Here is a 14261-nt window from a genome sequence, read left to right as displayed (position 1 = left end):
TTCCAGACCCCACTATCTTCTGAACTTCCCACTGAAGGAGATGTCTAAGAAGTAGCATAGAGAAAAGAAAAACAAAAATCAGCAGCTGAAAGGTATTTAACACCATCATAAATCTCATGCTGTCCCTTGACTTCAGAACGCTTCCTCAGCACAAACATCCTCTCTTTCACTTGAGAAGAAAAATCAAGGCTATCATCAGCAAAGTGAGCTCTCCTCAGCTTGCGGCAGTCTCTCCTGAGTTCATACACCCACCATCTCCCCTCTGCCCCATAGCCCACTGGCTCCAGGTTCCCTGCACCAGCCTTTCTAACACATAAACATGCACACATCAGCAGATGTGTCTCCCCAGTACTCATCTTTATAACCTCAGCCCCTTAGGAGGCACCTTTTCCATAGCAGTACTCAAACAAATGTTTATCGAATGAATGATTTGCCTAAAGCTAGTTTATTCTTTTTTTTTTTTTTTTTTTTTTTGAGGCGGAGTCTGGCTCTGTCGCCCAGGCTGGAGTGCAGTGGCCGGATCTCAGCTCACTGCAAGCTCCGCCTCCCGGGTTCCCGCCATTCTCCTGCCTCAGCCTCCCAAGTAGCTGGGACTACAGGCGCCCGCCACCACGCCCGGCTAGTTTATTCTTAAGAGCTGGAAAATTAAAAACATTATTCCATTTGAAACTGGCTGGTCATCTTCAACGTTTGTTCTTGTATTTATTTTGAAATTCAAATAATCCCAGATAATGCAAACGATACTATATGTAAACCTAAAACTTAAGGTAGTAGAATCCAGTCCATTCATTTATGAAGCAAATAATCCCTGGGGCATCTACTAGGTGCTGACACCGCACTCGACAAAGGCAGAGCAGGAAGTTGTCGGAATGGCGCGACAGTCTTCTGTGGGTTACCACTCCCTGGTAGGGCAAGCTCTTGAAGAGAAGAGCTAACTTTTGCTCAGCTATTATGGCAGAGCTTGAGAAAAGGATATAGTCAATAACACAGTATTGATTGATTCATCTGTGTCACTCAAGTATGTGTGTGCAAAGACCACGTAGGCAGAGAAATATGTCAGACACACAGAAAATAAATGCAGGCACTAGCAGCACAGGCTCTATAGTCAACTACCCAGGGAAGAACCCAGCAACATCACTGATTACTTGTGGCCTAAGCGCTGAACTTTCTTAAACTTTAGTTTCCTTTTATGTAAAGTGCGCTCAATTATACTAAAAAGCCCAATGAAAAACTATTATAACCTTCATAATGTCATCTTTTGGCATATTATCTATTAAATCTGAATTTGATCTCTACCTACTATAAAGATATTCAAAACTGCCATAAGTCATAAAAGAAAATTCTGAACCGTATTATATATTACCCTATTTTGTAAGAAACAGTTGATCATTTTCACCCTCTCCTACTGTCCCATGAAACGCCCTATAATAATTTAAAACCAAGTGTCTGTACATACGATCACAAACGCACTGACTCAGCTCTACCTGGAGTACATGTTGTATTATTAGTAGTCCCACGCATCAAAATAGAGTAGGGAGACACTACTCTGAACAGTTGCCCAAATGGGTTTATCCTTTTGGTTGCTATTGTTGTTTTGAGACAGTCTCGCTCTATTGCCCAGGCTGAAGGGCAGTGGCGCAAACTCAGCTCCCTGCAACCTCCACCTCCCAGGTTCAAGTTATTCTCCCACCTCAGCCTCTCAAGTAGCTGGGACTATAGGACTGTGCTACCACCCAGCTAATCTTTTTTTTTTTTTTTTTTTTTTTTGTATTTTTAATAGAGATGGGGTTTCACCATGTTGGCCAGGCTGGTCTCGAACTCCTGACCTCAAGTGATCCATTCACCTTGGCCTCCCAGCGTATTGGGATTACAGGCATGAGCCAGTTGCCCAAATAGTTTGATTTCAGACAACACCCTAGCCTCATCTCACAACCTCTCACAAAACCTATTTATTTGCTGATGTGTCTAATTCCTCTAGAAATAAGCCAAGCTTCCCACACAGAATTACTGATAAGGTTTAAAACACAAGAGTTTGAGGAAGAACCATTTCCAAAGTTCCTGGGAAAGTTGTTCAAACACAACATTCCCCACCAAAAAACTCATGTTTAAAATATAAACAAAGTAAAAAAAAAAAAAAAAAAATTCCATCCTTACTGAGAAAAGTCCAGAAAGTAAAGGGGAAGGAAAAAACAAAGAAAGCTGAGACAGGCACAAAGACAGGGTTCACAATACTCTAAGAGAGTTTTTTTAAGAGAGATAAATATGACCTTTATAAGTAGATGACATTACTTACTTCATCAATGATGATATGTGTGAATTCCATCAAACTCTTGGCACTAACTACTTTCTGAAGCAGGACTCCAGTTGTCATATAAATTAGCCTAGTGTCCTCCGTTGCTATTTTCTCTAGCCCTACCTAAAATTGGAATTGGAAAGGAAAAAAGAGGAAAAAAAAAGTGATGTCCACTTTATTAATATAATGGAGGTAAGAAAGGGAATGAAAAATTATGGCATTTCAAAAGATACACAGGCTCCAAATTAAAAGTGACATTCTCAAGTCAACTTTCTTCTTTTTGGGGGGAGAGAGGGGCAGGAGTTGGCTCATCTCATTGCTATAACATTTTTAGGTTAAAAAAATGTGTATCAAGACATCTTCTAGATTACAGAGATATTATTAAAAAGATAAAATTATAAGTCATAAGCATGAGAATTCTCACTGCTTTCCTATTCAACTGGAAAGAAATTACAATTTATTTTCAAGAAATTCCTCTTTTTTTTGAGACAGAGTCTCACTTTGTCACCCAAGTTAAGAGTGCAATGGCGTGATCTCAGCTCACTGCAATCTCCACCTTCTGGGTTCAAGCAATTCTCGTACCCCAGCCTCCTGAGTAGCTGGAATCACAGGCATGTGCCATCACGCCTGGCTAATTTCTATATTTTTAGTAGAGATGGGGTTTCACCATGTTGGCCAGGCTGGTCTCCAACTTCTGACCTCAAGTGATCCGCCCACTTCAGCCTCCCAAAGTGCTAGGATTATAGGCGTGAGCCACCGTGCCCGGCCTTATTTTCAAGAAATTCTGTTTCACCGCCTTTTTTTTTTTTTTTTTTTTTTTTTTTTTTTTTTTTTTGGGACGAAGTCTCGCTCTGTCGCCCAGGCTGGAGTGCAGTGGAGACATCTTGGCTCACTACAAGCTCTGCCTCCCGGGTTCACACCATTCTCCTGCCTCAGCCTCCGAGTAGCTGGGACTACAGGCGCCGCCACCACACCCGGCTAATTTTTTGTATTTTTAGTAGAGACAGGGTTTCACCGTGTTAGCCAGGATGATCTCGATCTCCTGACCTCGTGATCCGCCTTCCTCGGCCTCCCAAAGTGCTGGGATTACAGGCGTGAGCCACCGCGCCCGGCCTGTTTCACTGCTTTTTAAAACTATGCCACAGTTCTCTTCTATAAGCAACTGGTTTTTTGTTTTGTTTTGTTTTGTTTTTCGAGACAGAGTCTCACTCTGCTACCCAGGCTGGAGTGCAGGGGCGCGAGCTTGGCTCACTGCAACCTCCACCTCCTGGGTTCAAGCAATTCTCCTGCCTCAGCCTCCCGAGTAGCTGGGACTACAGGCATGCGCCACCACACCCGGCTAATTTTTGTATTTTTAGTAGAGACGGAGTTTCACCACGTTGGCCAGGCTGCTCTCAAACTCCCAACCTAATGTGATCCGCCCGCCTCAGCCTCCCAAAGTGCTGGGATTACACGCATGAGACACCACTAATTTTCAGCAGAAAATGGTTACATACTACCAACTTACACAGAAAAAAACTTAACGAAATTAAGAAAGAGAGAGATAGCTGGCTCTCTTAGTCCCTCCATCCCTCCCGGTCTCACCTGGTAGCCCACCACACCCCCCAGGGTCCAGGCACGCTCTTTACTGATCCACCTGGCGATGCTGCTTGCCCCTATCTTCCGGGGCTGGGTGACCACAATGCTGCAGTAGGCGGAGCGCTGAACGTAGTGGTCCAAGATATACTGGGGGAGCTGAGTGCTTTTACCGCTTCCCGTGGCCCCATGTATAATCACCACGGAATTACTTTCTATCAAAGACACAACCTAGAAGTTTAAAAAATTCTTTCAGAATCAGCACAAAACGTCAGTGTCAAGTATCACCTATATTAGGAAGTCTTTCAGGATTTATTTTTCTTTCATCTTAAAGTTTTTGTTTTGTTTTGTTTTGAGATGAAGTCTCGCTCTATTGCCCAGCCTGGAATGCAGTGGCGCAATCTGGGGTCACTGCAACCTCTGTCTCCTGGGTTCAAACGATTCTCATGGCTCGGCCTCTCAAGTAGCTAGGACTACAGGCATGTACCACCACACCCAGCTAATTCTTGTATTTCTGGTGGAGACAGGGTTTATTTCACCATGTTGGCCAGGCTGGTCTCAAACTCCTGACCTCAAGTGATCCACCCGCCTCACCCTCCCAAATTGCTGGGATTACAAGTGTGAGCCACTGTGCCCAGCCCTAAAGTTATTAATTAACCATTCTAAACACAACACAAGAGAGCAAAGAGGTGACAAACAGTTGCCACACTTAAATGCAACTCTACTACCTATTTAACAGTAATTGGTGGCTGGGCAGGGTTGCTCACACCTGCAATCCCGCAATCCCAGCACTCTGGGAGGCTGAGGCAGGCAGATCACGAGGTCAAGAGATTGAGACCATTCTGGCCAACATGGCGAAACCTCGTCTCTACTAAAATTACAAAAATTAGATGAGTGTCGTGGCGCACACCTGTAGCCCCAGCTACTCGGGAGGCTGAAGCAGGAGAATTGCCTGAAGCCAGGAGGCAGAGGCTGCAGCGAGCCAAGATCGTGCCACTGCACTCCAGCCTGGCGACAGGGCAAGATTCTATCTCAAAACAAACAAACAAACAAACAAACAAAACCAGTAACTAGTGATAGCTGTGGAAAAACCAGGCCAGGTTAACTCCAGCTTTCTGGGTCTCAATTGCTTCTGTAAAAATGAAAATGTAAAATTAGATTTCTATGATTCTTACCAAGTTTCTATTATTTTAACATTTTGTAATGAATCTGCACATAATTCTACTGAACATGAAAAAAAGAGCTGTTACTACATTCAAGTGATTTTAAAATGTCATCTTAAATTCTTCAGACATATTTTTATCTATTAAATATCTATTTATTTATTTATTTATTTTTTTTTTTTGGAGACGGAGTCTTGCTCTGTAGCCCGGGCTGGACTGCAGTGGCCGGATCTCAGCTCACTGCAAGCTCCGCCTCCCGGGTTTATGCCATTCTCCTGCCTCAGCCTCCGGAGTAGCTGGGACTACAGGCGCCCGCCACCTCGCCCGGCTAGTTTTTTGTATTTTTAGTAGAGACGGGGTTTCACCGTGTTAGCCAGGATGGTCTCGATCTCCTGACCTCGTGATCCGCCCGTCTCGGCCTCCCAAAGTGCTGGGATTACAGGCTTGAGCCACCGCGCCCGGCCCTATTTATTTATTTTTAGACACAGGTTCTAGCTCTGTCACCCAGGCTGGAGTGAAGTGGCACAATCATGGCTCACTGCAGTTTTGACCTCCTAAGCTCAAGCCATCCTGTCGCCTCAGCATCCCAAGCCAGGACCACAGGCATGTGCCACCATATTCTGCTAATTTTGGGGGGTATGTTTTATAGAGATGAGGTCTTGCTGTGTTGCCCCAGGCTGGTCTGGAACTCCTGGCCTCAAGTGATCCTCCCACCTCCAGACATATTTGGAAACAAATAACTTCCACTTTTCCACTTACAGATTATATGCAGTATTTTTAAAACTCCACTCAAATTCCTCCTCCAGAACTCCCCCACCTCCACTCTAACCTTATTTAAACTCTTATCCTTCTAACAATTGATATGGTCAGGGAATACAAATTAATTTGAATACTGGCTTCTAATTTTTAGTTGCATGATTAAAGCAAAGTAAAAATTAAATTTGAAACATTTCTAGTTTTATCTATAACTGCTTTTTCCAAAAGTCTAGTTAATAAAGGTTTCAATATGCTTACTTTTAACCATGCTTAATAATACATAAGTAATTAGGAACTTAATCATCCTACTGCTACATCTGCCTGGCATTGTTAATACAATGGTATGTTAATGATTGATTACATTAATCAACAGGTAGAGCCAACGCTGTAAAGAAAACCCAATGGAAATGCTAGGGTATGTCATTTGCTTCATAAAAACATTTAGCAGTGAGTTTCTTTAAACAAGAAGTTCTCCTGGGGAAGATGAAGTGTTTACTTACAGATATTTCGTGGAAGGAAAGACTAGATAAACTAAATGTTAGGAGATGTACTCAGGTGAAGACTAAATAAATTAAAGTACAGATCAAAAGAAAAGCCATCGATATGGCTACTACACAAAATCATCTCCAGGTAGCCCTGAACACACCCTCCTCTTATCCACCACAGAGCCTTGTATACCACAGAAGTGTTCACCTGGCAACTGGTAACTTTCAAATTAGAAACCAAAAGTATTGGGCCTCAGACATGTATTCAAACAGCAAATTTATAGTATAACAAAACAATTTTACCTCTTCCTTATATCGACTTATAGGCAAATCAGGATATTTATAAGTTGTCCCTGGGATGCACGTCACATTGCTTAATTTAGCCAAAGATGGCCTTGGACCTGGATTAAGTCAAAACAAACAAACATAATGCCATTTCTTATCTGGAAAAAGATAACTCAATGTTCTATCTAATCTATATATATAGCATACACACATACACACACCATACACACACAATCAAATACAAAAATACATTTTCTACAGGTTAAAACTGCCATCAGGGCAATACCAAAGACATGGAATGAACATAGGTATTCATCAATGGTGAACTGGATAAAGAAAACATGGTATATATATACACTGTGGAATACTATGCACCCATAAAAAAGAATGAAATCATGTCCGTTGCAGCAAGCAATATGGATGCAACTGGAGGCCATCATCCTAAGCAAATTAACACAGAAACAGAAAACCAAATAGCACATGTTCTCACAACTGGGAGCTAAACCTTGGGTACACATGAACATAAAGATGGGAACAACAGCCACTAAGGACTCCAAGAGGAAGAGGGAGGGAGAGGCGAGGGTTGAAAAACTTCCTATTGGGTACTATGTTCACTATCCAGGTGATGGGATCAATGGAAGTCCAAACCTCAGCATCACCCAATACACCCTTGTAACAAACCTGAACATGTACCCCCGAACCTAAAATAAAATGTTTGATTTCTTAAGAAACTTCTCTTAGTAGCCCACTATTAATCTTGTCTAAAAGCAAACTGAGAACATTCCATCTCTCCATCACAGCCATCAACATTGCAAGCTCAGCACTACCTTCTAAAATAGGCCTGTAAAACATGCACTCATTGCTGATTCAATGGTACCAAAACAGTTAAAGAGAAAACTTTCCCTTGAAATTTCAACAGAATGCATCAATTTAAGTGTGCATTCCCTGCTACTAAAATACATCAGTGGTAGCAATAAATAAATCAAACAATGTATGAAATACAGGTATCAGGAAAGGGGGCAGCTTGCCTCTGCTCAGGATGCATGATACAGAGTTCTGACAAGGCACACTCCTCTGCCCTCTTGTAAACATACGCCCTGCTCTCTGGCTGCACTGCAAATTCTAGAACTCTGGTCATCACTCGACAAACTGACAAATCATCAAAACTCACAGAAGACAAACTTTTGCTGAGAAATAAGTTTTACTTCCAAAATAAACTCTTAGCCAAGTTTAGCACCACACTCATTCCCCCGCCCACAGCTCACCTTCCCTTCCTATCAGCCCCGGTTTCTGACCAGCATCTCCTGCTGCGTCACCCTCGGCCTTTCCTAATAAAACACACAACCAGGCTTCTCTCTTGCTTTCCTACATCTTTTCCCTACATATATTCCAATTTTCATAATTGGTCTAATAATATATAATTAAAATGTGGCTATTTTCCCACATTTGAATCAAAGTTATGTGGTCCCTGTTCTCAATTATATAAACAGGAGTCAGATCTGTCATACTTTCTCAAAGCAAAAATAGCTTCTTTGTGAGTAGCAGTGTTCTTCCTAAAACATTAGTGACCCCTAACTTGGGAAAGCTAAGTCCTGTCAATATGGCTTTTTTTTTTTTTTTTTTTTTTTTTTAAGACAGAGTCTTGCTCTGTTGCCTAGGCTGGAGTGCAGTGGCACGAACTCGGCTCACTGCAACCTCTGCCTCCTGGGTTCAAGCAAATCTCCTGCCTCAGCCTCCAAGTAGCTGAGATTACAGGTGCCCACCATCAAGCCCAGCTAATTTTTGTATTTTTAGTAGAGATGGGGTTTCACCATGTTGGTCAGGCTGGTCTCGTACTCCTGACCTTGGGCTCCCAAATTGCTGGGAGTTCAGACGTGAGCCACCACACCCCACCTATGGCTTTTTAATCTTCTAATCAGCCTCACTAGTGATTGCCAAGTTCACTAACACAGGGATTTTCTTTGCATTGTTAAGTCTCATTTTACTTCCATTACTCTTCTCAGTGCTATGATAATTACTGATGCCTTCTTGTTTTCCCAGTTAGTATACCTAGGCCTTCTTGAACATAATAAAAAAAGGGGAAGAGAATCCACATGACCCTTGTGAATTGGACTGAGAGAAAGAAGCCCCTGAGCCCAGACGCAGCATGCAGACAGAGGGAGAGGCAAGTATTATAGTGAGGAACAGGGTGGGAGTAAGAAGCTGAGGAAGAGCTATTCAAAGGGGAAAGAAGGTGACAAAGATTCTTTTAGAAAGATGAAAAAGGCTGCAGCCACATTCGTTTTGCTAGAAGACTTCAAGCCCTGGCTCACATGCTGCTAAACAAGCCCCGTTACTTTGACAATATTGGCTTACATTACTTGATTACACGCATTTTGAAGGTTGCTACTTAAAGACAGAAATTTTACAAGAAAAAATTCCAGAAGTCCTAACAGTACTGTCTATATGATAGCCCCTTCTCCATGTAACGCAAAACACAAGCTGACGTTTTTAGGTCACTGGCTGAAGCGGACCCAGCACAAATCAAGTCCTGCCTCCATGTACACTGCCAAAGGGCAGACAGGAAACCAAACAACAGAAATGTTCACAGCTGTATGGTTTTTGCACCTTTGCATCAGCAACAGAATAAGAAGGAAAACCATGGTGGATAATTTAAGGCAAATCAACAAACTACACATGACAAAGCAAAAATTCAAAAATGGCATGAGAAATAGCTCAATCTTAAAATTGACTATTCTTATTTTCTTGCTATCTCTTTATCCTACATGATTAACAACAAAATATTTTACATGAACCGGGAAAAACTGGAAGCCATAAAAATTGCTAGTTCTCTTCACTAAGACACTCCACTATATCATCATCAACCAAATATGAAATCTAACCAAAAAGTTCAGCACTTAGAGGTTCTAAACTGTATGTAAGGAATTTTAACTGATAAGTATTATGTCAGCTCATATGGTGAAGTTAAGACTTATCTTAAAATCTACACACTATATATTACAGAAAATAATTTTAATTACTGCATTACTGATTTGACCATAAAATTAAATCTTCAAAATAGATAATTATATATGACTTTTTCTGAGTATGGACTAGTAATCTGAATACAAAGTTAACTTGAAAGAATAATGTTTCCCTTTCAGTTATTAGACATTCCACATAGGCCATTCTCTTAAAACTAGAAGAAAAGCTAAAAGGAGGATGCAAACAGCCACTAAATATATCACCACATTTAAAAGGAGGCAGCACTGTGGAATTTAACTACAATCTAAAGACTCTATCCCAGGTCAAATTCAAATTGTCATGTGAAAGCAACAGAACCCTTCGGGAGTCGACAATCTAGAACCAGGCTCACATTGTTAGGAAAGATTTCATTTATCAATGCAAATCAATCTCAGTTTTCAAAAAATGATTAGTTTTTATGTAAAATGATTCTAATGTAATCTATAGAAATTCACTGAATGGGTATCCTTGGATTTCTATTTAGAAATAATTTTTAAAACTTATAAGTGAAATAACACCTGTATCAGACCAAAATCAAAAGTGTTTTGAATCAAATTATTTTATAACTGGATATAACAAAATGTTCATGTTGGAACCTGTGGCACGGGACTAGAATTAGAGGCATCAGTGTGACCTTATGGTTTTAATAGAAATAGAAATAGAAATAGCTTTGTGTCTGTGTGTGTGTATACACACACACACACACACGCGATAACCTGACCTCACTTCTTCAATGCTCCAGAGGCACTGCAACACTTCAAAACATTAGACATGATGGTGACACCTTTATAGTCCCAGCTATTCAGGAAGCTGAGGTTGCAGGATCACTTGAGCCTAAGAGTTCAAGGCCTGCCTGGGCAACATAGCGAGATCTCATCTCAAGGAAAAAAAAATGAACAGCACCCCTCTGCCTCCTGTGGCCCCCTCCTTCACCCTGTGTCCAAGGCATCACCAATTCCTGTCCGGTTTGTCCCTCAACTGGCCCTACTCCTCCACTGCCATCCCCTGTCAAAGACACCATCAAGTCTCACCTGGACTAGGACAATGCCTCCAATTCTCCTCAGGTCCACTCTGGCTCCCTCCAATCAATTCTCAAAAATATGACCAATGTATTTCTTGTAAAACACAAATCTAAACACACGACACCCACTTCCTCCCTTCACAGTCATCCCAAGAAAAGCATGGAACCTTTCATAGCTTCCCACTGCTCTGAGTATTAAGACTAAAACTCTTAGTTACAGCCCATAGGCCCTGTTACTAGTCTTGCCTATCTCATCCAACCTCATCCAATACAAGTATGTTAGTTTTCCACTGCTGCTGTCACGTTTTACCTCAAACTTAGTGGCTTAAAACATGCATTGATTCTCTTATAGTTCTGGAAGCAGAGGTTCAAAGATGTGAAGGACAAGGTGTTGGCAGGGCTGCTGGATCCTTCCGGAGGCTCTGTAAGGAAGAATCTATTTCCTTGCCTTATCAGCCTGGAGAAGCTGCCTGCATTGGCTCATGGCCTCTTCCCTGCATCACTCCAACCTATGGCTTCTGTTGTCACATCTACTACTGACTGATCTTCCTGCTTCCCACTAGGAAAAACCCTGCGATGACATTGGGTCCACCTGGAAAATCTTGCCACCTCAAGATCCTTAACTTATATCTGCAAAGACCCCTTTACCATGAAGGTGACATATTGACAGGTCCTGCGGATTAGAACATAGACCTCTTTAGGAGGCTATTAGCCTCCAGCTGACCCTGCCCAGCCCTCCCACACCCACTGTCTACTCCCTAGCAGCACTGGCCCCTCTCTCAGGGCTGGAATACCAGGCTTCCTTCCAGCACAAGGCCTCTGCACACATTTCCCTCCCAGCACCCCAACACTGCCTCGGTAAGGTTCACTCATCCTTCAGATCTAAGCCCAACTGTTACTTTCCTGACACCACAGCCCAAGTCAAATCCTTGTTTTATGCCCCTATACAGCTGCCTTTCAAAGAACTTATTTCCAAAAAGTATTTATTTGTGTAACTGGATGATTAAATGATCGTCTCTATAATGATCAGAGATGATCAGTGTTAAAAGTCTTTTTTACTTGTCAAATTCTTGTTGTCTCATACAGCCCCTGGAACACACCTTGATAAATGTCAGTGGCTAAGCAGCCAAAACCTCCATAAGTAGCCAAAGCCATAGTTGATCCGACTGCCCCAAATATATTATGATACCATGCATAAAGAAAGCAAAGAGAGTTTCACATATGAACTTAAAAGTATGAGAGCAGACACTTTGAGTTACAGGCATTCATTTGTAATCTAGCTAGTCCTAAAGAGTGGTAATCCATCTGGCACTCTACAGGCCCAGCCTGCAAGGTGTGCCAGATCCTGCCTGTGCCCCCGGGCCAGTACGTGAGTGTGACAAGAAGGATCACATCACACAGAGTCATCTATAAACTAACTAATGTGCTTTCCAAACAGAAGTATTAGATGATGGCTCTCTTTCCACAATAACACATATGGCTACTTAATACCTCCAAAGCTGCAAAGTACTCTTCCTTTGTACAAAAGACCAAAGTCACCAATCCTCTTGTTCACTGTCATTTAAGAGATTCTTAAGACTTCCATAGGTAAGCAACAATTCAATAAACATTCTTATACATACAACTTTGTACTTTTCTTAGCATAAGTAGAAACTGGACCAGAGATAACACACATTATGAATGCTCACTTCCGTTAATACACTGGGTTGTTCAGACAAATCTCCTTCCTGAGGTCAACTAAAGATGTTAGATGAAATACACAAACCTCTCCTTAAAAGCACCAAAGGGCTGATGAGATAGCAAGGAAACATCAGGCCAAAGCCTATGATGAGGCAAGAACACAGGAAGGGAGGCAAAGAACCAAAGGCTGCTTTTACCTTAAGGTGACAGATGTAGCAGAAATTAACCAGAATAGAGCATAGTGACCAAACAAATGAAAAACACAAAACTAAATGAAAGAGTGGGCCACAGATGATGGCTCGGAATTTTCCTGGACTCATTAAAAGATACCAATTGGTATAGTCAGGAAGCCCAAATCAATCCCAAGAATGATAAGGATTAATCCACTATTATGTATCGACTGTATTTTATACTTTTTAAAAGGCTAAAAAAGAAAGTGTTACTTGAACCCACACTTGTGCCCAACTCTGAGCACACGTACACAGGATGGCAGGACAGGAGGCAGAGCTTCTCAACTGAACTAGCAGAAATCTATGACAGATGACCTCTCATAAAGCAAAAAAATCAAAAGATAACTTCTATCACATGAATAGGGTCTGGTGCTAGTAAGACAATTTGCTCAGAAAAAATTTCATACTCACAGAAAGTAACTGTGAACTCTGAACAGTTGTACTCTTGGGAACTGGGAATTTAAGAAGGACCTTTTACTTTTTTATTTTATACATTTCTGCATTATTTAAAATTTCATTTTAATTTCTTTATTGTAAAAAAAAAAGTAGTTTTAATTAATAAGAAGGTAAGAGACTATTATTAGTCTTCCAAAGAACAGACTATGTAGGAACCACATTCAAAATAGAAAAAAATTAACATTTTACAACCTACCATACATTCATCCCAAAAAAAATCCCTAATTAGCAAGTAGTAAGGATTCCCTACTATAACTAAAATACTACATTTCTTTCCTTTTTATTTATTTATTCTTTTGAGAAAGGGTCTCACTCTGCCTCTGCCACCCACACCCACTGTTTACTCCCTAGCAGCACTGGCCTCTCTTTCAGGGCTGGAATACCAGGCTTCCTCCCAGCACAACGCCTCTGCACACATGATTTATATATATATATATATATATATATATTTTTTTTTTTTTTTTTTTTAGAGAGAGAGGGTCTCCCTATGTTGCCCTGGATGAACTTGAACTCCTAGCCTCAAGTGACCCGCCCACCTCAGCCTCCCAAGTAGCCGGGATTACAGACGTACACCACCACATCCAGCTAATTTTTTTATTTTTTGTAGAGACAGAGTGTCACCGTGTTGCCCAGGCTAGTGTTCAATTCCTGGCCTCAAGTGATCCTCCCACCTCAGCCTCCTGAGTAGCTGGAATTACAGGCATGCACTGTGAACCTAATATTTTAGCATGTGAACCACTCATGCATCCTATCTAAAATATTTAAAGAGACCTGTTTACCTGGCCCACTGGTTGGTTGGACACTGCCACACAAATCAAGCTCTTGTGCTTCAAGCTGTCTGTATTTGTTAATATACTCTACTTCTGAGCTCCTTTGGCTGAGTGACCTGAAAAGAATGGTAAAAGTTAGTATACTATTTCCAAAAAGCCAAGAAACCCTTGTGTACCAGAGAAGTTTTTCACATTAAATCATGGGAAAAAATGCAAATAGTCAATAAACAAATGAATATACACTCAAACTCAGTTACCAGGCAGATGCAAATTAAAACAATGACAAACCATTTTTTCACCCATCAAATTAGCAAAAAGAGCAAATATTTTCAGAATATGTATGAGGACAGATACGTTTATGGTAAATGGGTATGACCACTTATTCTGAAGGGTAGTTTGCAGTATCATTTTTTTGAGGCAAAGTCTCTCTCTATCACCCAGGCTAGAGTGCAGTGCTGTGATCATAGCTCACTGTAACCTCAGCCTCCTAAGCTCAAGCAATCCTCCCATCTCAGCCTCCTGAGTAGCTGAAATCACAGGTGTA

The 14261-nt window shown here is 41.4% G+C and overlaps 1 protein-coding gene across 1 annotated transcript in view; it reads right to left on the bottom strand.

Annotated features, from left to right (window-relative positions):
* The window catches only part of TDRD9 (tudor domain containing 9), a 133326-nt gene that overhangs the window by 94223 nt on the left and 24842 nt on the right, over positions 1-14261 (bottom strand). Inside the window, exons 2-5 of the mRNA XM_007987964.3 lie at positions 13727-13833; positions 6576-6673; positions 3878-4099; positions 2294-2416 (exon numbers count right to left, since the gene is read on the bottom strand). Coding sequence (XP_007986155.1) covers positions 2294-2416; positions 3878-4099; positions 6576-6673; positions 13727-13833 — 550 coding nt within the window. The remainder of the gene's footprint in view (positions 1-2293; positions 2417-3877; positions 4100-6575; positions 6674-13726; positions 13834-14261) is intronic.

This window comes from Chlorocebus sabaeus, chromosome 24, assembly GCF_047675955.1.
Source record: "Chlorocebus sabaeus isolate Y175 chromosome 24, mChlSab1.0.hap1, whole genome shotgun sequence".
Classification (NCBI taxonomy): domain Eukaryota; kingdom Metazoa; phylum Chordata; class Mammalia; order Primates; family Cercopithecidae; genus Chlorocebus; species Chlorocebus sabaeus.
Note: the sequence above shows the minus strand (reverse complement) of the source record. Positions and strands in the feature narration are given on the sequence as shown.